Below are 15,794 nucleotides of genomic sequence, written 5' to 3' on the forward strand. Positions count from 1 at the left end.
ATAAATAAACTAAAACAAAACAAAACAAAACAAAAAAAAACCAAAAAACTTACAGTGTATTACCATGATGATTTTTGAAGGATCCAAGTCTATAGAAGACTGTTATTTCCGTTATTCAGATTAAAGAAAAAATAGGAGTGAGTATCTATCACTCCCAAAGTATTAGCTACCCCTGAGTACAACCTGTTGATCCTGGGAAACACAACTTTTCCCACAACTTTCCTGAAAAGAGAGATTACTGGTTTATCAGTGTTCTGTTTCAGTGTGGAGTGATTCCTATATATTAGCTAAATATCCTTGCACTTTATCAATTTCTTTTTTAGGTTTCTACTTTGGTTTTACTTAATTTCCAGTGCTCTGAATTTCCTGACTTTTAAAGGGAGATGATTTTATCCTTCAAAATCAGAAACATTACTTTATGTTGTTAATTACTTCTTTCATTAAATTTCTATCCTTGGGGTGCCTGGGTGGCTCAGTGGGTTAAGCCTCTGCCTTCGGCTCAGGTCATGATCCCAGGGTCCTGGGATGGAGCCCTGCATCAGTCTCTCTGCTCAGCGGGGAGTCTGCTTCCCCCTCTCTCTCTGCCTGCCTCTCTGCCTACTTGTGATCTCTCTCTCTTTCAAATAAATAAATAAAAATTATTAAAAAAAAAAAGTAAATTTCTATCCTTGGTCAGTTGTTTTTCTTTACCGAAAATAAATAATTGACATGCTCTGGAGCGTTTGAACAAAGCTCTGTCCTCTTCTCATCATGTTAACTTTTAATTATAAAACTCTGGGTTCCTTGAAAGAGTTAACATACCCTCTCTTTTCTTAGGTTCTCCATATAGAGACAAAATCACCATAGCAATTCTTCAGCTGCAAGAGGAAGGCAAGCTGCACATGATGAAGGAGAAGTGGTGGAGAGGCAATGGCTGTCCTGAGGAGGAGAGCAAGGAGGCCAGTGCCCTGGGGGTTCAAAACATTGGTGGCATCTTCATTGTTCTGGCAGCCGGCTTGGTGCTCTCAGTTTTTGTGGCGGTGGGAGAGTTTTTATACAAATCCAAAAAAAACGCTCAATTGGAAAAGGTAAATGTCACTTTTTTACAATTTAAAGCAATTGTTGTTATAATAAAACAAACTATTTTTGATCTTTCCAAGCAAGGGTAATGCTTAGAACGGTGACCGCTAATTGTCTTCTGCCAATTGTTAGCTAACGAAGGTTCACAGAAAGAATCAGGAACACCCTTGTGATTTTTATTTTAAAAGAATATGTTTAAATTAAAGCCAGCTTCAGAACAAGTGACTATTTCTCCTGTTATTGAGGCCTGAGAAAAAGAGAAACTTCTGCTGCTTGAAGTTCATTGCAGTTAGTTCAATGGAGAAATGCAATTAATGAAGGAAGCAAAAATTGAAAATTGTAACATGAAGGAAAGAATACTTCTTTATAGATAAAACATGTTTTAAAGTACATTCTGGAAGAAGGTTTCAAGTTAGATGGTAGATGAGATTTTTATTTGAAGATTTTTAGTCCAATAATTTTCTAATTGAAAAAAGAATTGTAACTTGCATGGTGGAAATTACAGTTAATTTTCTAAATTAGTAAATGTGTGGAAATACTGTCGTTCCTTTCTTGCCATTTAATAAGTCCTTTATTCCTTGGCACCAGAATCTTTAGAAGAATATTTATAAACCTCAAATATACTGAGACTATGGCATTTTTTTCTGGAGAATTTAATATACTTAGTCTTTTGTACAAATGTCTTTATGTTTCATTCTTGAAAAATTTGTGAATCTCCTTCAAATTATATATTTCTAGTGCTATAATTTCTTCAGTTCTATAAATATAAGGGATATTTATAGAAAATTCTCTCAGATGAAAGTACATGAAACTTTTTGTAGCTCTGAACATGAAATACTGCTTTACCATTTTTAAATCTTCTAGCACCTCATTTATTTTTTGTATATAAACATCTCTTTTGTTTTTTTTAATAAAAAAATTTTGTAGGGCTTAACCTTTAGACCCTGTGTCATAGTGAGATTATATTCTCTTTCATATTTAAGAGGTTTTTGAACTGTTACTGGTAAATATGAAGAGAAAACATATGAAATTAAGGATAATGTCATATATTAATATAAGGTAAATATATTTTGCTAATATTCTTTGAACACGGATAACTTTAAAACTATTTTTGGAAAACAAAAACATTTTCTTCTGTCTTTGGTAATTTAGTTGCAATTACTTCTCCTTTCTGGAATCAAAATTTTGGATACAGTATTTGTATATTTTTACTTGACTATAGTATTTAACATTGAGAAATAATATTTTTATAAATGAGTAGTTTGAAGGTCTCTTTTTGCCCATGAATAAAATTACCAACTCAAAAGTTTGAAGAATTTAGAAAATCATATGATTTATTTCCCCACAACATTCAAGATGTTTATGTCTGATGACTTGGGCTAAATCAAATATTTGTTGCACCGGTGTGATCAACAAATAGTCTCAATATTTTTTAAAATTAACATATAATGTATTATTTGCCCCGGGGTACAGGTCTGTGAATTGCCAGGTTTACACACTTCCCAGCACTCGCCATAGCCCATACCCTCCCCAATGTCCAAAACCCAACCACCCTCTCCACACCCCCCTCCCCCCAGTAACCGTCAGTTTGTTTTGTAAGATTAATAGTCTTTTATGGTTTGTCCCCCTCCCAATCCCATCTTGTTTCATTTTTTTCCTTCCCTACCCCTCAAACCCCCCACTCTGCCTCTCAAATTCCTCTTATCAGGGAGATATGTTTTTTCTATTATGATCCTTTCTGTAGTGTCAAAATCAGTTGTGAAATCAAATTCAAAGAATGAATCAAAGACAAAAAAAACATTAACTCATCAATTTCCATTTTTACTATAATTTGGCAATAAATGTGTCATTTGGTTAGTTAATACTTAAAATGAGTCCAAAAATTACAGAAGGAATTTAGGTTTTCTAATTGGAATCTCAAATCTCCATATGCAATGATTTTCTTTCAGTTAGAGCTCAGTGTTAAAACCAATGAATTACTCTCTTGATACATGTGGTATCCTATTGCCCTTGTCACTTTGTGTCCTAGTCATATGATTTACATAGGCTGTGTCTTTATGCACAATTAGCCTATAAGTTTTCTGCTAAAAAGAAAATAAAACAACCCAAAAACAAAGAATGTAGGGATTTAATTCTCTAAAATAACCTTCTGCATACTTACTATAAAAACCTAGTTTAGTTGAAACTCAGCTTTCTTGAATTTCTATGGACCTGCATGATCTTCTAAAACAATTAGGGAAAGGAAATTAATGTACCTTTCTTGACTGAAGCAGATGAAGCGAATAAACAACTGTGTTGATATTATGTGAGGATTATTAGTCACATTCTCCAATGCTTTCACACTCTGTTTCCACATAGTTTCATAATGAAATCCAAATTCCCTAGCTTAGCAGATGAGGCACGTCAGGATGCCCCTGTCTACCATTATAGTTCAATTTTTTGTTTTTCCCCAATTTGTACCTTTATTTTAGTCAAACTAAATTACTTCCAATTTTCCAAGGTCTTTGGCTTTTTCAAATCTTCTTCCATTTGACTTAAACAAATCTTGGCCATTTTTCTGTCTGGCAAACTCCTACTAGTCATTTTAGACTGTTGTCATTCAAGACTAGGTATCAACTTGCCCAGAAAGCTTTCCTTAATCAATAGATGTAATGGATGTGTGCACAGGACACAGCTAATTCCAGAAGCTGGTGTTGGGTATTCATTTCTTATTCCAGTGGAAAAAACTATGATGTGCATCTTACTTTTTATTTTTTTTCCACTTAGGTGATTTCAGGTACCATCATCATTTCAAAAACATTTCCTACCCCTTTGAGAAAGTTAGGAAGGCATTTTGTCCATTTTAAACCACATCAATTATTAAGTCTGGATACCTTTTCTCTGTGAAGCTTATGCACATCTCCATTCTCCCTTAGCACACTATTTTATTGATACTGGTTTCTATGTGTGGATGCCTCTCTCCCTATGAGACTCTCAGTTCCTTTAGGACAAAGACATAGCATTGTTGGTTTATATCTCCGAGGTCCCAAAAGGATGATCTATCTCTATCATCTACTTACTTATTTATATTTTCCTTCTATCTATTCAGATTAATAATGAAGTTGATGCCAGGAAACGATTTAGAAAAGTATATCATAAAGAATAAAAAAGAACTATGTTTCTATATAGTTCAAATGAACTGTGTTTATAAAATAAATTCTTATGGATTTATTAGAAGTGACCCATTTTTATTTACTGTGGTAAGTCCAGTTCTTGGACTCAATTCTTTTTTATTTTTCTTAAGGAAAAGACTTTATTTAATTGAACTCTATAGTTCGTTTAACACATTATTTAATTTATTAAAATTAACCATAAATTATTCCTAGATTTATCACAGGATATGCATGAGGACATATAAAATTCACAGTTTATTTATACTTACAATTGTGACTTTAACTACATTTGTTAAATTTTAAAGGTAGGTAAATATTTGTGATCATTCATTTACTCAGTACTTATTTATTGAGAACTGAACATGCAAGGAATTATATTTTGCACATTGAATGTAAGCAATGATACATTACTCATAATCCTGGACCGAATATTCTTTGCTATCTCTCTTCTGTTCTCTTTCTCTATTCTCTTGCTTCTTTCTTTAGGCTATAGTATTACAGAATTTAGAAAAAAAATGAAATTTCCCATCTTTATCTAAATAGGCTGCCAGATACAATATTGATGACTATAACTTTTTTATATTTTTGATAATTAGGAGTAGTGTAAGAAAGTATAATTTTTAAATGAAGAAAGGTTAAAACTGAAAGCAGAAGAAAATGCTGAAATACATGGCCCCTGAAACTTCAAAAACCGTAAATTGCATTCCTTTCAGATAACCACAAGATGGTGTATTACAGTTTTGATAATACTTCGTGGTTTTTATTTGATGCAAATATTAATACATCAAAGATACATTGCTTTTCATTTATTTGGACTTTTAAAATAAGGAGGTATTTATTTTTCTGATTTTTCCAAAATGTAACTTGACCATTTGGAAAGATCCTCAAAATGTTTTTCCATTCTGAATGTGTCTGAAAAAGTAACTAATCAATACTTACATTTTGTAATTGATTTTCTTCTTGCCTTCCTGTTCCCTGATTTAAAAAATATTAGTATTTAAGTTTCACTCAGTAACAATCCAAGAAACTATTATACATCTGAGACAATTGTCAGTGAATTTCAGGTCATGTGGATTTGCTTCAAAGGTCCTATTTCCCCTCGCTAAGTCTACTTAAACTGAAGAAAGCTATTTAAGATACAAAGTTTTGTTTTCTCTGATCATATGTATGATAATATGCTGGTTTTAGAATTTGAAGTGATAATAATTATTTTAATTTTAACTAAACTATTTTATGACTGAATTATGGTTCAATTCATGTTTAAAATCATTCACCATTTCTTAAATATTTTAACGTGTCTTCTTTTTTAAGATGTACATATTTCTGACTTCTGATTTCCAGAAAGAATAATAATGTAACTTACACAGTTTAATTTTTTGTCTGATTTATATACAGAAATATTTTCTTTCCCTGCAATTGAAAATGGATTTGCTTGTAAAAATGGTTTTTATTGAACAGTTTGAACAAGAATCTCTGAGTTTCCTGACACAGACTTAGCAGCAAACATATTCTTTCTTATTACTTAAGTTTTAACAATATTTAGTCAAAATGTCTGAGAATTAGAAAAATAGACAATTTATTGCTCAGATATTGAATTTGTATTGATTTGAACTTTCCTTTAAGATGATTGAAGTACATTTTAAGAACTACTTGGTATTGTTGTTTTCCAGGATGTAGTACATTTTAGTCAATGTTGTTATTTGTATTATAGAACGCTGGTATGTCATATTCCAAGTAATCTCTAAATAATGATGTTTTTCCAGATGCTGAAAGTTAAAAAAAAAATTTGAAGGGCACATACAATGCTCCTCAATCTATAGTTGAATAACAAATATAGAAGGAAGCTGTAACTCATACTAGAAGGACCAGTGAATGAAAACAGTACAATTTGGAGGAAAAACAAAGAAAAAGTCAGAGTGGGTTAGTTTAATGCTGTAAAACTAGGGATCCTGGGTGAAAGATATTTAAAAGGAAAACACTTTTCAAAGCTGGTTGGATCTGTATTTCATGGAACCAGAAGAATGAAAACAGGTTGTCGCTTTCAGAATGCTAAAGAATTTGTTCTATCAGCAACAATGCTTTTTAAAAGAGACCATTTATTGGACAAGGCATAGGAAGGCAAACATGGTTATAAATCATCAGTAAAGATTTTATTTCAATATTTACCTTTTGCAAGTAATGCCTATCAACAAACCACAGAACAGCTGTGCTTTGGAAAGTTAACTGCATTTAGCTTTTTAGAAGTTAGAAGTTCTATTTACAGTATAATAAATTAGCCACAAAGCATGTTGCTATTAGAAATTAAAAGTTGAAAATAGACTTTAGACAAATAGTCCCTTTTGTATTGTTTTTATGTTACTGCCTTTGTCTAAGAGCAGAGCGTCCCTTAATTTCTACAAATGACCTATATAAGAATTACCTGGATGGTTTTTAAAAATGTTTTTAAATATAAATATCAAAACAGACTTAAAAGTGAGATGCCAATCTTTATGTTATTCACTAATCTAGTTCCAAATCACCTAAAGGATTTTTAAGTCATTAGTTAGTGATTAAGCCAGTCTCTATTTATGCACATAAGTGACGTTTTAAAATTAAGATTGTAGCTGAATGGATAATAATTTTACTACCTTATTTTTATAAATGACTTAAGAGTTTCTAAAGAATACCATCTCGTTTGAATACAAAGTTACCCTGAGAACGATGCGAATATCATTATCCATATTGTGCACATTAGGATAAGTGTCTCAAGGGTCAAGTGTTTCCCAAAGTCAAAGATGTCTACTTTCACACTTTCGAAGCTATAGCATATTGCACAGAATGGATGTAGAATATTTAACTATTTTTCCTGATTATTTTTCTTCTTGAAGTTGCATCGATGCAATATGTAGAGTGAGAGTTTGAATTAGATAAACAGATTGTGGGCTTTAATCTTAAGCACTGTCTAGTTATTTCACTTTCCCAGACAATTATGCATGAGTTTTAGAATTAAAAAAAAAAAAAAAAAGATTTGGGCTCCTTTCTCAACTTTTTTCAAGTTTGGATAAAATGACTTAACCTTTCTATATATCTCTTAATATAAACAAATACATGGGTTATGAATACACCATAAGTGAAAGTGTTTTAAAAATTAAGATAGTTAACATACATTGAGTCTTCTGTATATGTCTGGTGTGTAATAAGAAGTTATTGCTATAATATACTTATTATTCATAAAGCTGATGCATTTTAACTGCTGGATCTTAAAAAGAGAGAGCTTTCCTGGAATTCAGCATTAGATATTTGGATGTTATATGTTTTGTTGAAAATTGTATCAATTATGACTGCTAGCAAGAAAGTGATGATTAACATTGCTTTTTCTTAAAATGCATTTCATAGCTGTATTGACTAAAGTGGTGTTGAATCTTGTCAGACCTTATTCATTGATTTTTCGAGCTTAAGTAGAGGAAGTGTAAAAATGTATAATGGTGCTTCATTTTTCTCTGACTCACTGTATTTGCTAAATGCAATATAAAGATATTCAGTAAACCGTTTCTGTAAGAGTCAAGGTTTCTGAGAATATTTTCATCTTTCATTAAGTTTATCATTGTAAAATAACCCCTCCTAAAGCATAGGATGCTTTGTCATTTTATTCATTAAAAAATGTATTTCTTTTTGCCCCATATTTTTTGTCTGATTTATTACTTACTATTCAAAAATTGACATTGATTAAGAACAGAGTCCAGGTAAAAGGTTCCACTGAAATTCAAGTCAGTGTTCAGGAGGTGGGCTGATATAAGAAAAGCGTTCATAGAATGTTAGTCAGGAGGACAGCACTCTTCTTTGAGCTCTGATACCAGTTATATGCATAACCTTGGGTCGATAATGTGACTTCTTGAGTTTGAGTTTCTCTAGCTGTAAAATTAAAGTGATGATGTAATAAGATCATGGCCAAACCTGATGGTAAAAGGTCCCGTCTGACAGTGCGCAGCTAATCTAAATAACATTTTTTTTCCCCAAAATGAGAGCTTCTCTGGAACTGAGTATCAGATCAAAGATGCTATATACATTTTTGACATGAGTGTCTTAACTAGTCATTTTCCATCTCTCATTGCTTCACTGTTACATTCATATAGCCTGAAGTCAATTTATGCTTCTGATGTATATCATTAGCTCTTTGATATTTTAAAAATCTTGTCATTTAAAAAGAGTATAAATCAAAAGGAATATGTCATATTAAATGACAAGTATTTTCCTCATTTAATACAGCAATATTTATATAAAATATCACTGATTATGTTCTATATACTTTTATGCCATTTTAGTTATTATTTAGTTGATTTAGTTATTATGTAATGTGGGATAATTTTATGCGGGGATCCACAGTGACTGTTCCAATTTGTCTTTATGACATGTGACTTTGAATTCTTGGTCAAATGGCCTAAGGCCTCAGAAATTAATTAGAAAAGTATCTGAGAATGGACTGGCTATCCATACTCAGTTAACAATTTAAAGGACAAACACAAAATAAGTTTAGTTAATATATGCTAGTGTATGTTAGAATATTGAGCTACAATCTGATAAGGTAGCTTGAAGATGTTTTGGTGGGATTTCCAATAGGAACTATATGCAAAAATGGTTGGAAATTATCCTGAATGGATATTGGAGTCTCACTTAGTTCATTTTATACTATCAAAGAATAGAATAGCAAGACATATAAAATAGTTTCCTCCTTAAAATATAAATACACAGTGCATAATATCTTATGATTATTTTGCCTTTGGGAAATAAATGACTACATATATTCAACATAGAAGTGACGAGCTTCAGAGTTTAAAAATTCAAATTGGTTATTTTTCATCAGTTTCTGTTTTTTCAAAGAGACATCGCTAAATATAAAGATCTTAACTTAAAAATGTAGTTTATGCCAGTGTTCAATGTGGAACATATTTACACCTAGATTTGTACTTTTTAAAAAATCATGTGCTTTGCCAAGTGCTGTCACATCATGTGATCATATAAACACATCAATAAATTAGAAAGTTAAGCTATTAAGAATAAATTATTCTATACACCAATAATGATATTCTTGAGAACATTTTCCTGTGGATTATTATGTTGTCTTATTATACTCAAAATAAAAAAATACAGCTTTGTTAAAAAAAAACAATGTAAATATAGCCAAATCTATACTTTTAAGTTTTCCAGACCTTCATCATTTCTAGAATTAGCGATGTGTAAATACAGGTTGCCTCATTAAATATAGTAAATTTGATAATGAGTTTTACTAATTTAAATGCAATTATACATGCTAACAGCTCAAAGATTTAAATTTTCATTTTCAGGAATCTTCTATATGGTTAGTGCCACCCTACCATCCAGACACTGTTTAGTAAACTTTTGAAACTTACTAAAAGAGGTTTTTAATAATGGTTAGTATCCTTGTGCCTTTCTTTTTTCTTTTTGTAGTCTGTTATATTAATGTGGAGAAACATTTTTGTGGTTGTTTTCACCCTAAGAAACTTACCTTATTTAATGACACAACTTGTGGTTTTCCATTCTTAAGGAAAAGTGACTTGAAAAAAAAAAGCAACATAGTTTCTTTTTCTTTCTCCCACCCGCCTTCCTCCCTGCTTTGTCTTTGCCTGACTTCCTCCCTCCATCCCATATTCCCTCCTTCATTTCTTCGCTTTCTGTTGCTCTCATTTTTTTTAATTCTTTCTTCTGCTCTCCTTTCTCTTTTCCTCCTCCTTCCTCCCCCTCCACCCCCTCCTGCTTTTCCTTCTTTTTTATTACAAGTCAGGAGACTCCTGTTAAGTGTCCTTGGGTTTTTCAAAGCCTTATTTCACAGTTCAACAAAGAGACGTTTTTTCAAAATTCCAATTATTATATCAAGTAGGAAAGACATTGTCTCTTGAATGACAACATTAGAACTTTATTTAAAAGTTAGACATAGTAATTTTCTGGCCACACACAGTACAGAGAAACAACTATAATCCACAAGTGTATCTATAGTTTCAACTTTAGATTCTTAACATAGATTACAATATGCAATTTGCATTGTAAAGCTTAAAAAAAGTAAAGAACATGTATTTGCCTGGTGTCACAAATGAACAGTACTTTATAATATCATTAAATTGTTTAAATTTCCCATGTTGTTGTTAAACTCTTGCTTGGGTCTTAAGGTTTTCATGGTTTTGTGAAAGATTAGAAATAATTCTACATGTGAAAAGAGAACCTGTGGTCTCCCAATGACTTTATTAGTAACCTAAAATAAAACTATTTCTTAGGTAAATGGACAGTGATATATCAAAAGAGAACTGGCAAAATTCAGCTCATTCAGAGAAAAAAAATGTAATAAAAGTAGTAATTTGACATTAAATAACCAAAGCTATTGTTTGGTTGATTAAAGCCTGTTTGATTAAAATGTTCACTTTCTAATAGCTTTGTAGAATAGACAAAACCTAAAACGGTAATGGTGGGGTTACATGTTTATAATTTCCAGAGTTTCTAAATTTGTAAATATAATCCATTTAAGACAATTTAATTTATAAAAGATGAAAATATTGTGATCTTTGATGTAGGTTTCTTACCTACATTTTATATTATGCAGCATTATAAATGTTATACAATATATAAAATTATCTAAAAAGAACTTTATATGACTTTATTTGTAGTGTGAAGTTAATTGTAGGGTACTAAGTTCAGTTTACTCTTTAACTTACTAGAAATAAAATTGAGTCATTTCATCTTTGGATGCATATATATAAGACTTTTTATCCATAGGAAATCAGTTGTATAGGCCACTCTCTTAGTATGGACAAAAAATTAATTAATATATCTATGCCATTATTTTTTGAAACTAATTATATTCAAAATGTCTACAAATCGAATTTGCCAAGAAGAGGGTGTGATCAATTATTTAACATATGGGACATTTATTCATTTTAAATGAAGGCTTATTTCAAACAATTCAACGTTATTCACATCCTATAACATTTTAAAGTGTCAATGGCATCAGGTTCTGACCTTGTTATATTATCTAATCAATTCTTCTGTTAAATGTTTCAACAGAGAGCCAAGACTAAGTTACCTCAAGACTATGTATTCTTCCCCCTTTTGGAGTCAGATTTTTCCATTTCTACAGTGTTGTCATCATCACCATCTTCATCATCATTATCATCATGTTCTTAATAAGTACATCTAATAGTAGGTATTAAGCAATGAGAAACACTGTGTCCATATACTGGCTGTCAGGTGTCATATAAATCCTTTAATAGAAATATAGTTCATGAACTTCTAAACTGTATAATTTAACACATTATAAATAATGCATGGCAGTAACTGAAGTTAATGGGGAATTCATGTGTGGCATTTAATCATCACCCATTATAAGTACTAATAAATTAATATCTTTACTAATTTAATATTATTAAACAAATACCAAAAGTTTTACCTTGATTAGTCAGGTCTCTTGAATACATGCATTTTACCGAGCCTCTGAAAAAACTTTCTTAAGCAATTGAATTAAACGGATTGTTAAGTAAGAATTCAAATATTAGGGTCATGTGTAGCTATAGTTAAAATCTAGTCGAAGTTTAAAGAATACACGTGTGTTCAGTCAGTGCCATGAAAACTTGATTTCTGCTCTTTACAATTTAGTGACAGGGATACATTGAAGTCCCTGAGGCCAGATAGAAAAACATGATAATAAGTGCAAAATACTAAAGGGACAAAACCAAATTGAGTGAAAATAATGAGCCTGGTCAGTTGGAAAGTGATTTCTGAAGAAGTTAAAAAGTGAATCATGTCCTGAGGTAAAGGGGTAAAGTTGGATTGGTATGAAGGATGAAAGAACTCTGCAGGCTCCTAGAGCAGGGAAAAGCAAAGGAGAAAAACCCTGGAGGTCCAAGCAGAGAAAGAGTGTGTGTATAGAAAAAAGAAATGGAGAGGGTGAAGAGGAAGGAGGAAAGCTAAATCAGAGAAGATATAATAGGGGTGGGGGAACAGATTTAGGTTTTACTTGTTTCTTAGACAAAGAAATGTTATTAATAACAGGTTTAAAAATAGATTTTTCTGGTGTCTGTGAGCCTTTTGGAAAGGAAGTTCCCAGATAGAGAGTTGAGAAGACCACTAAGGAAACTGTTCAGGAACCCATAAAAGAGAAATGAGGATAAGGCCAGGAATGGACAAGAAGATACAAAGACAGGGTCAAAAATCACAAAATTGGGTTATCAGGATATCTTACTGGCATCTCAGGTATGAACTGTAGAAAGTGGCTTCCCTTTTCTCTGAATCAGTTTTCTGTCACAGAGATGCTTACTTTAACTCAAAGTATTATTTTGAGTGTCACAAAAGATTATGCATGCAAAATATTAAAAAATAAACCACATATATGTTATTAAATATTATTTGGAATTAGCCTAAGCTGATAAACAATAAAGCAGCAACACCTAAAGCAAAAAAAAAGTCTATACATGCTAATTAGATTAGGTTTATTCCATTATGTTTTCATATCTCCTTTTGGAATTGTGTAAATTTTTCATATTTGTTCACATTTTTGGTCATTGTCCATATTTTTAGTTCTTGCACAGAAAGAGCCTAAAGTCTCAGCCCATCTGAATTGCAACTACAATATGCAACTGGTTCATGAATCTGATTTATATGTAACTAAAACACGTGTATCTCAATTTGTTGGGGAAGAAGACTAATAAAAATTTTGTCTCACATATATGACTCTGTAATAGGAATCATGAGGAATGTGTAATAATGAGCCCCAGATACACAGAATTTCTAGCAAATCTATTGCCAATGAAATGGGAATTAAAAATAATATTTTAGGGTCATTTTTTTCTTGATGGGATAAATTAAAATTTGTCAGCTTTCAGTTATCAAGCTGATGTTGACCAAAAAAAGTTAATATCTGTTCATGTACTTTTAATGTGTTACAGTTTGTCATTTCATGATTAAATCATATTTGTTTGTAATCATCATCAATAGTTTTATAGGCACAATCCCACAAAGATATACTGAATACCAGAAATTTTCCATGTTTTTATGTCTAAATGTGTGAGTACTATTCTTGTTCTGTTTTGAGATGCACAATGAAGAATCCATGTTTAAAGAAAATTTTCATATGTCATGTTGTGATCTGAAAAAGTAGGACATTTCTTCTAATCTGTTAAAAGATCAAGAATGGATTTCTGCTTGATTTGTGTATATGTGTTTGTATTTAAATTTTAAGGTAGATCTATATTTTACAATGTTGATCAATTTTACATCTGAAAACCCTATTCAACATAGACATATTCTATGCATTCCTTGTTGGCAGTTTATATCACTATCAGGTGGAGATTTTCTTTAAACTAGCCCACTTTACTAAGATACTTTAATGATCACGCGTTGTATGTTATAAGTGCAACAACCGCTATCACTTCTATAATGAAAGTTTTCAAACCTTCAAGGCTGCTATGTTGACAAGCCTCTTGAAAGTGATTTTCATATTGTTGCTGAGCAGTTGCAGCTGATCTGTTTTGTAATATCTCATTCTCTGTGTTATTCTTAGAGGTCCTTCTGTAGCGCCATGGTGGAAGAGCTGAGAATGTCCCTGAAGTGTCAGCGTCGGTTGAGACACAAGCCACAGGCCCCGGTTATTGTGAAAACAGAAGAAGTCATCAACATGCACACATTTAACGACAGAAGGTTGCCAGGTAAAGAAACCATGGCATAAAGCTGGGAGGCCCAACACCCAAGCACAAACTGTCGTCTTTTTTTTTTTCCAAACAATTTAGCGAGAATGTTTCCTGTGGAAATATGCAACCTGTGCAAAATAAAATGAGTTACCTCATGCCGCTGTGTCTATGAACTAGAGACTCTGTGATCCTAGCAGTTGCAATGATCAGACTTGATTTACAAGCATCATGGATCAACCAAGTTACACTGGGTTACACTGTTTATCATGGGTTCCTCCCTTCTTTTGAGTGAATGTTACATGCGCATTTTGTGGCTGGTTTCAAATGCAGTCCAGTGAGAAATTACAGGTTCCTTTTGAAGTCCAACTGTTGCCAGGAAGTGGAATATCAATGCCCCAAGGGTAACCGTTTAAAAAAAAAAAATCATTAAGCATAAAAATACTTGGAATCAGCAAAAACTGTAGTGTTAGAAGAAACAGTACAGTCTTCTGACACCCAGATAATAGAGGTGGTGATGTTCCTAGTTCCCAGCTACTCAGTATAATGATCATCTGAATAGACGATATGTTTTTATAGGATGTGAAAAAAAATGTAATGCAAAACAAATCTGAATTTCATGGCAAGTGGAATATAAAGCAAATATTCATCAGTGTTTTTCTTTCTTTCTTTCTTTTGACAGTCTGTGTCACTGATTAAGAGAGAAATGTCAATTACTAAGGCAATAATGTTTTTTTCTTAAATTTACTAAGGCAGGAGATTTAACATACAACTCTACCAGATCCCTACCTATCCCTTTACACCTTTTCCCCAACCCCGTCCCAAGAATAAAAAAGCAACAGTTGGTTCAGAGATTCTGAATTAAAAAGGATGATGTTTTGCAATCTTTGTCGTAAGTTGTAAAGAGGGCTGAGTATCGATGGTTATGTGGAAGACTGAAGCCTTCGTTCTAACATTCAGCTATGTTAACCTAAACCCTCGTTCCTGCTATAAATGAACTTGATGGAGCCTGGGCAGATCTCGGTGAAAGGAGAAAGGGGACTGGTCAACCATAGAAAAGTATGTGTGGAGAACTTTGAAGTGGACTGCATTTATCAATACAGTCACAATGTTAAATGAACAAAATTCTTGAGCAGTTTTTTTCAAAAAAATGTTCAGGTTTATTTGTGGAAATGCAAGATTTCTATGAAAATAGTTTTTGTATGGAAATTTTTGTAATACTTTTTATCAACAAAATAAGAACATGTGTTCCTGTCAGGGGTGTGATGTCAAGCATGTATGGTAGTGCGTGTGCACCACCAACGTTTGGTGAAAACTATTTTTATCAAGAAAAAAAGGAATCATAGAAGAGAAATATTTTCAAGTTAGATAATATAAAAGCTAGGTGCACTACCACCACTGCTTACCATGCCACACCCCGGGTTTCCACGAGGCTGAAAACATACTGTAATGAACAATTGTGTGTAAAATGGTAAAAGACACAGACCTCTTGACAACATTGTGATAACAGTTGAGTGCACACAGTTTGCTGTTTGAATCCAATGCACAAAATTTAAAAAAAATCATTAAAATTATGTCCATTTTACTTTCAGCTTTGACTTTCATTTTTCTCTTGTATATGTATAAGAATGCACAATATGTTCATTGCTCGAGGGGGAGTCCACTTCCTGAAGTCTTCTAGGTCATCAAGGATGGCCGCTTCTGAACTGCCTGGAGAAAAGAAGAGAAAAAGGCTCAGTGATGAACTACAACAGATGTAGGAAAAGCTGGACTGGGATAGAACTTGGAATCTTTCAGTTTAGGATAGTTTAAATGAGAAAAATAGCAGTTCCAGAAGCAGCAGTCATGATCTTGCTTCCTCTATGAGTGGATATTGACTATATTCAATAGGGTTATGTAAGACTGTATGGTGTTTACT

At 32.3% G+C, this 15,794-nt stretch overlaps 1 protein-coding gene across 5 annotated transcripts in view; it reads left to right on the forward strand.

Annotated features, from left to right (window-relative positions):
• GRIK2 (glutamate ionotropic receptor kainate type subunit 2) overlaps window positions 1–15,467 on the forward strand; it is a 638,416-nt gene extending 622,949 nt beyond the window's left edge. For 2 of the 5 annotated variants that reach the window (XM_032858207.1, XM_032858208.1), the window contains 2 exons: window positions 817–1,067; window positions 13,753–15,467. In XM_032858207.1, coding sequence (XP_032714098.1) covers window positions 817–1,067; window positions 13,753–13,917 — 416 coding nt within the window. In that variant the 3' untranslated portion in view covers window positions 13,918–15,467. Of the gene's footprint in view, window positions 1–816; window positions 1,068–9,532; window positions 9,620–11,261; window positions 11,401–13,752 lie in introns of all 5 variants that reach the window. The other 3 variants (XM_032858210.1, XM_032858211.1, XM_032858209.1) reach the window with 3 other exon arrangements.
• The last annotated feature ends 327 nt before the right edge of the window (window positions 15,468–15,794 follow it).

Source organism: Lontra canadensis, unplaced genomic scaffold (genome assembly GCF_010015895.1).
Source record: "Lontra canadensis isolate GAN:19392208 unplaced genomic scaffold, GSC_riverotter_1.0 scaffold14, whole genome shotgun sequence".
Classification (NCBI taxonomy): Eukaryota; Metazoa; Chordata; class Mammalia; order Carnivora; family Mustelidae; genus Lontra; species Lontra canadensis.